We start from the raw sequence: 8222 nt of genomic DNA on the forward strand, positions 1-8222 counted from the left end.
ACAAAAAACAAAAGTTATTGGTTTTAACAAAAATAGGGTTTACACTTGCACACCAGGCAGAAAACCCAGAGTAGGAAAACGATTTTTGGACACTCTTAGTCAAAGCAAAAACGATCTTTGAAATGATTTTGTTACACAAGAAAAGGTTCAAAAATATACCTATTTTAGTGCATGCCAAAACCAACTTTTTGGTTGAGGAGATATATAGAAAGAGACCCTGGCTCGATTTTCAAACTTGTCCGTGAATTTTATCTTTCATTAGATAAATAAAAATAGTGAAGAAAATAGAAGATTATGTGGCTTTTTTTTTTTTTTTTTTTATAATGATAAGTGAATCAGTATTCATACATCATATGGAGACCACTTATAATAATGATGTTACCATCATTGTAAATAAAGCAGAACAGCATTTCTTCTTCAGAATCAGACCAGCTAGACTCGTTCTCCTTCTTCCGTTCTTTCTTTTCCTTTTTTTTTCCCTTCTATTTAAGAATAGCAAATGAGGAATTTCTATGATGAGGATTTTATGACGGTACTTATGTTCATCAAACGTTATGGGCGCATTTAGAATTAGGGATGACAATTCGTGTTGACGGGTCGTGTTCGTGTCGTGTTGAACCCTTTAATTGCACGAATAAGTGTTACCGAAATATGACACGTTTAATAAACGGGTTATGACGGGTCAATTACGGGTTGACGGGTCAACCTGAAAATGACACGTTATTTAATCGTGTTTCACGAGTTCGACCTGATTTTGACCCGGACCTATTTATGATAAACCCAAACCAGCTAATTTTGTGCGGGTTTTGAGTCGTGTCGCTACCCGGATTGCCAGCCCTATTTAGAACTCGTTCTAAAATAATTTTATTTTTTGTATGAAAATGAAAACGTTTTCAATCTCAGACAGAAAATCATTTTTTAAAATGCATTTGGTAGTTTTATCAAGAGATTATTTTCAGTGTAAAAAACTCATTAATGTCTTTCTTTCTCTCTATACTCGAGAGATGAGAAAATGAAAACAAAAAATAAAAAACAACTAAAAGTTGTTTTTTATTTCTCTCTCATTTTATACTAAATTAAAAAATTATTTTTATTTTTATTTTTTATTTTTATTGCACCAAACGTCATTTTAAAAATGTTTTTATTTTTTTTCTCAAAAAACGTGAAAAATAAAAACGGGATCAATTTCAAACACGGCCTATATATCACATCAAAATCATGTTAGAGCACTAAATAAAAACGGTAAAAAGCTGTTCAATACTAATAAGGTAATTTTTTCTTTTGTAACTTGGTAAATACTAAGAATTCTTTTGTGTGTGTGTGTGTTTTTTTTAATTATATTTTAAATAAGATTATATAGATGTGGTCCTTAATCTTGGTCTGTCCCAAACAAAAGGGGCCTCGTGAGCTTTCATTTTCCTTCACCATCACATTATATGTGGCAAATTTGTCTCTTGTTTTAAATTTTTGTTGTCTATCAATATTTATATATATATATATATAAGTAAAAAAAAAAAAAAAAAAAACATGCACACACACTGAGCCTGAGGCTCATACATTCCCTTTCATTCCCATATTTTCAACTTGTCCTTTGCACCATATGAATAACTCTTGATCACGCCTTTATGTTAATTCCTGTAAATTTTTTTTCAAAAATTGTAAAAAATAAGCTAATATGAAAAGTTTAAGAAAGCATATAGGCTAATTTTTAGTTATAAAAATTAATAGGCTATAACTTATCAAGTTATGGTTCATAACCGATAAGTTATGGACAAACTTGTCAAGTTATAGTTCATAGCCAGACAAGTTATGGACAAAAACCGTGAATAACTTGTCAAGTTATAGTTTATAACCAGATAAGTTATATACGAAAACAGTAATTTGGCATATTTATTAACTTATGTAAACTATTGACCTATTAATTTTAATTCATCTCAAGTCTTGGCATATTTTCCTATTTCTCCCATTTTTTTTTTAAAGAAAAAAACACTTCCAAGTTCAAATATGTCTTATCCTTGAAAATGCATATTGTCCCACTTGGTAATTTTGTCTGCTTATCCGAGCAAAAGAGATGGGATTTGTGTGATTAGTGTGCTAATTAGATGAGTGATCACGATAAAATCTAATCCCTTTTTTTTTCCTCTAAGGTTTGTGATTTTGAGAGAGCTACTTGGTTAATCCAATGCCACTCACTACATATATCTTTGTTGGTCGTACCCATATATACAGTTCTAGATTCTGCCTTTTTTTCCTCTCTTTCGGATTTGGATATGCACAGCTAACACGCTTCCTGTGTTCCTCTTTTCCATATGTATAATAATAAATGGAAAATAATACATTTGTCCAAATAATTAGAGTCATAATTGATAAAGATCATCATTCTCTAAGTGGTATTTAGTATGTGGTAATAAGTAGGAATTATATTCTAAAAATTAATACAAGATAATATAACTCTCAAGAAACATACATTTGGTTACACTTAGAAATTTCTTAATAGATTCTCAAAAATATCATTTTATTATATGTGGATGTGCGTAGTAATGTAATGTAATCTAATTAAGATTCATTTAATAAAATAAAATTTTCAACATTTTTCAATATTAAATTTTATTAAACATGTAATTATCATTTTAACAATTTTGATTTTTTCCCTGATTTTTTTGAATCTTATGGGATTGACATTCTTGAAAATCTAAAAATCATAATTCTTACACCATCATGCTCAACTTTACTGCATACCAAACATCCCTTAACTGCTTCTTAAAATTAATATCCGTTTAACAACAATTCTTTCTTAAAAATAATACAGGTTCTTTTCAAAATAATTAAACAATGTAGCTTTTTTCTTATTTTTAAGGGAGATTTTTTAGCACGTCTGGCGTACTGATTGGTTAGATTTTTTTAACCGTTGAATATGCGTACTTTTAATTTTTACGTGATTTTATGCATATCTAACGGATAAAAAATTGACATACCAGTATGTTGGCGTAGCATATAAAGTCTATATTTTTAATTCACTCTTTTACAATGCGAAATTTTGTTGAAAAAGGTGCAAAAATTATCTTTTTTATAATAGTCGTTTTCTCTTTAATCAAAACGGTCCTTCGATATATTAGATCAACTAAAACAATAATGAAAAATGCTAAACAAAAAGGGATAATATAATATTTTACATTGAATTTTAACAGTAAATCAACTCTAAAAAAAATCACTTTTTAATATATGGTAATAATGTCTTCATATATTTATTTGGTAATAATGTTTGGTTTGGATTTGCTGCCAGCAAAAACATACTAAAGTTGACATCCTTTTGAGGCGTTTCTTTGACATCACGGGTGCGTTAAAATCTTCACTCGTTCGTTATACAGTTTTTTTTTTTTTTCCTCTTCCTCTTTGAACTGTTGCCTTTTTGTCTATTCAATTCTAAGGGTGGCAATTCGTATCACGTGTCGTGTTTTGATCATTTTTTTAAAATTTACAGTCAACCCGAACACGACTCGTGACACAAAATTTTTTAAAAATCGCAACACGAACACGACACGACCACTTTACAAGCTGACACGACACGACCCGAAAATGACATGTGACACGAAATTGACCCGTGAACCCGAAATTGACACAAAAATTGTATACTTTTATTTAGTTCTTTACATATTAGAAATAACTTAAAATTCATAACACACTAAATTACAATAACATCCATTGAAATTAAGCAAATAATAGTATAAGATTTTGAGTATAACTATCATGATATCACAAGTTCATAATAAAATTTAAAATATGAAATGAAAAATATATATATTTTGTAGTTTGTTACGAGTCTCGTGTCAGGTTCGGGTTAGGCGGGTCTAACCCGAAATTGACCCGTATTTTTCGTGTCAATTTCAGGTCGACTCAATTCTGACCCGAACCTCTTTTTTCTCAACCCTAACCCACAAAATTCGTGTCATTTTTGAGTCGTGTCGTCGTGTCGTGACCCATATTACCGGTCCTATTCAATTCCAATTCCATCGTAGTAGTAAATTATTGAGTTTTTTTTTATTTTTTTATTTTTCTTTTCTTCTTATCTCAACTGTAACTTGGCGGCCATTAACTTGGATTTGGCAGCTCAAAACCCCAAACAAGTCAACAAAGGAACATTTTTTAGTACACAAATATTATGCGTATTTTGTAGATCCTTTACAGTCATAGTACCACACCACGGCCACATTTTCTTTATGCACGTTTTATGAATGCATACATATTTATTTTTATTTTTTTATACAACATGATTAAATCCGTAACTCTCCCCCCAAACCCCAGTAGACGAAGAGGTTTACATATGTTATTCACATGTAAACAGAGATTGAGGGGCTGTTTGGCAGCCCCTTACTTGAGTTAAAATTAAAAAAAAAAAAATAACTCGAGTTACAACTTTATTCAAGTTCATGTTCTTTTAAGTTTGAACTCGAGTTCAAGTTTCCCCTTCAACTCGAGTTCAAAAACTCGAACTCAAATTAATGAACAGTATTTTTTCTATTCTTAAAAATGCTATAACTTTTTCGTTTTAATTCTGATTGAGATGATTTTTTTTCTATGCGTTGACAACGAAAAGACGAATAAAACCCCACCCATATACCATATTAAAATTTTTCATCAGCATTGAGTTTTTACTAAAATATTATCTAAATATAAATTTAAGTTTTGACTCACTCAAACACAAACTCAAAAAGATTCTTATCTCAAACTCAACTCAAAATCTACACTCAAATCATCTAACTCAAAAAGGGTAAAAAAACAGTGACATTACTCGTGCTTGAGTAATTAGATTTTATTCAACATGTGGTCATAAATTTCAATGATTAATATATGAATTTTGTTGTCTTTAACTTTCCTTAACGTCCTTCTCACAATAAATAAAGAAATTAAAAAAATAGTTTCCTTAATATCAAGAGTGTTTAATTGGTTTTTCATAATATAGTTAGTTCCCATTTCTAAGGATTTTTTTTTTTTTTTTTTTTCATTCCCGCTAGATGCTAATCCATACTAACATCTTGGGAAAGAAATTGGAGCCTCGTTCACTTCGCGAATTCGAGTTTTCAATTCAAGCTGAGATGTGACATTTTCTAAGAGCTTTTCACTGCAGCAGAAAAAGTTAAATGTGACATTTTCTGAGAGTTTTTTACTGTAGAAACTTAAAACTGAAAACTCAGATCGGTTAAATGAACGAGACATGGATCTTATCACTTCTCTTTTTTTGATAAGTTAAAAAGAAGATTGTTGCTCTCATCCTGTCCTTAATCTTCTTCGTCTATAGTAAAAATTCAAAAGGCATCAACAAAACGAAAAGAAAATGAACCTAATTTTTACTCAAAAAAATGATCTCAGTTTCACTTACACAATTCTAAACTTATCAAGACAATTTTTTTGTCTGAATACAAGATCTTAAAATAAGGCTTTACAATATTATATTAAATCTTAACTGATCCTTAAAATAAAAAGAAAATATATCTAATAGTTGCACCATCACCCATGGTCCCATCCTAAGAAAAACATAGATTTTACCACTTGGATACCTCAGGATACCATAAAATTCCGAAGTTATTAAAAATGTGGGGGTATAACTAGGTGCAATATAAGGGTCACTTCCCTTAACAATAAAACACTGTTATTTATTACCATTCACAATGCATCACCAAATGTATAAGGTTGGATAAAATTATTACATTATTCTACCAAGCAATAAAAATAAAATTATTAAATGATAGTCAAATTACTGATATTTGACATTGTTACGGAACAGTTTGATTGCATTAATAATATAGATTATTAAATCACCGTTAGTTTTGCAACATATATTTTTATAAAGAAACAGAAGATTAATGTATGATTTTAGTTTTGCCGCCAATGTAAGAACATTGAAGACCTCAAAATGGGTACGTTGACCTATTAGACGGCGCAGATACAACATCTCTCTGACTCGGAAACTAAGGACGAAAATCTTTAGCCTGCCTAAATAACCACAAAATCCATTTTCCCACTCTTTTTTTTTAAGAAAATTACATTTAATTAAAAATTGATAAACAATAATTTCAGTACAATACTAATGACTTATTAAAAGGATGCCTTCTTTGCCATAACATATAAAATTCATGAGACTCTTTAATGACTATTAAATCTAATTAAAATTATATTAAATTAAATATATATATAAAATAAATAATTTTTATTATAAATTTAACAATTAAAAAATAAAAAACTATAAATAATTTATTTTTTTGATTTTATTAGAGAAATTCCTTATAATAAAACCAATAATTACATAATCCCCAAAAATTTAAAAAACTCCAAAAAATAAATTCACAAAAAGGCATGGAAACCCACCAAACTATGGCGCCCTTTTTGTTCATTTCAGCCCCAAAACACCCCCTTTTTGGCGGGGTTTGTGTTGGCACCCCAAAATCCCTTCTCTCTCTAGAGTAAGGGCATTTTCGTCATTTTGTATGATATCAGGGAGGGCTAGGGTTTCGTATACCCATTTATATAAGATGGGGAGAGAGAGGGCACTTTTAGATCTGCTGCGGCTGGTTAGTGTGTGTATGTCGGTTTGGATTCCTCATTTTCCTCTTTCTTTCTCTTCTCTCTCCTCTTCTCTCTCACTAACCTCTACCCTGTTTTTTTCTCTGCCGCGCACGCACAGTTGGCTCACTCTCTCCTCTTCTTCTCTTCCTGCATGTCGGTTTAATAAGCTTTCTTCTCTCTAGCAACAATATTTCGATACTCTCCATTTCAAATCTCTCTCTCTCTCTCCTCTCTCTCTCTCTCTCTCTCTCTCTCTCTATATATATATATATCTCCTCTGTTTCTCTCTCATCACTGGTGATTAGTGATCAGTGATCCCTCTCTTCTCTATCTCGAGTCCGATCTCTTTCTTTCCCACCAAATGTTTCTCTCTCGCCAGAAATCAAATGGATCTATTTCAATCTCATTCACAACTTCCCTGATTGCTCTGTTTTGATCTTGATCTCTTTCTTTCTCCTCTTTCTCTCTCTTCCCCTGTTTCTCGACTCTTTCCTTTCGATCAAATCGCCGATACCCAGTTCAGTTTTGGACCTCCTCTCAACTGGGTCCAGCTCAGATCTTCGAAATAACCGATACAAAATGTTGGATCAGAGTGACAAAGTGAGTGATCAAACCCATAGCTGAAATCTCAATCTCTATTCTCTCTGTTCCGTTTGATTTTGAATCACTGATCTGATCGTTTTTGTTTTTGATTTCTGATGCAGCGATCAGAGCCGTTAGATGACAACATCACCGGGAAAAACTCAAATGGGAGTTCATCATCAGAGGAGAGCCAAAAGAAAACCTGCGCCGATTGTGGGACCACCAAAACCCCTCTCTGGAGAGGTGGGCCAGCCGGGCCTAAGGTGATTTTTGATCATCAGATCAGGATTTGTTTTTCATTTTTCATTTTTTCAAAATTTTCAAAGTTTTTTAATTATTTTTTATTTATATTGTTGTTGCAGTCTTTATGTAATGCATGTGGGATCAGAAGCCGGAAGAAGAGAAGAGCGATTCTGGGTTTGAACAAAGGAAGCTCCGAAGAGCGAAAATCCAACAAAAAAAATGGAAATAATAATAATGGGAAATTAGGTGATGGGCTGAAGCAGAAATTAATGATGGCTTTGGGAAGAGAAGTTTTGATGCAGAGATCAACGGTGGAGAGACAACGAAAGAAGTTGGGTGAAGAAGAACAAGCGGCTGTGCTTTTGATGTCTCTCTCTTATGGCTCCGTTTATGCTTAGGAGAGAAAATATAATTATTAATAATAAGAATTTGGGATTTTTAGAGTTTTTTGTTTAGAGATTTGTCTCAAGTCTAACCTCTCTCTTTCTCTCTCTAAAAATTTATCTTCTTCCTTATGTGCCTGTCCCTATAATGGGTGAAGAAATTTTTTTTTTCTTTCCTAGTTTTAATTGCTATAGCTTGTTTGTTGTTCCTTTTTTTATTAGTTTTTTGACTGACTGTTTTTGGGATAAGGAGAGTACTCAGATCAAGTGTAAGAATTTATTGAAGATTAATTCTAATTATAAGTTTTGCTGACATAATATTGGTACCAATGATATCTCTTTCTATCTATTTCTTGTTGTCCTTGGTATATTTGTGCTTTGCATTTTCTTCTCGTGACTGCCATTTATCGCCCAAACAGAAATAAATTTGCCCTACCGTTGAGCCCTTTTCCA

The 8222-nt window shown here is 31.6% G+C and overlaps 1 protein-coding gene across 1 annotated transcript; it reads left to right on the forward strand.

The window, feature by feature from the left end:
* The first annotated feature begins 6568 nt into the window (after positions 1-6568).
* LOC21391145 (GATA transcription factor 15) lies at positions 6569-7918 on the forward strand. Its single transcript, XM_010096035.2, has 3 exons — positions 6569-7161; positions 7266-7406; positions 7506-7918. The coding sequence occupies exons 1-3, from the start codon at positions 7141-7143 to the stop codon at positions 7782-7784; spliced, it is 441 nt and encodes a 146-aa protein (XP_010094337.1). The 5' UTR covers positions 6569-7140; the 3' UTR covers positions 7785-7918.
* The last annotated feature ends 304 nt before the right edge of the window (positions 7919-8222 follow it).

Source organism: Morus notabilis, unplaced genomic scaffold (assembly GCF_000414095.1).
Source record: "Morus notabilis unplaced genomic scaffold, ASM41409v2 Scaffold131, whole genome shotgun sequence".
NCBI classification, from domain to species: Eukaryota; Viridiplantae; Streptophyta; class Magnoliopsida; order Rosales; family Moraceae; genus Morus; species Morus notabilis.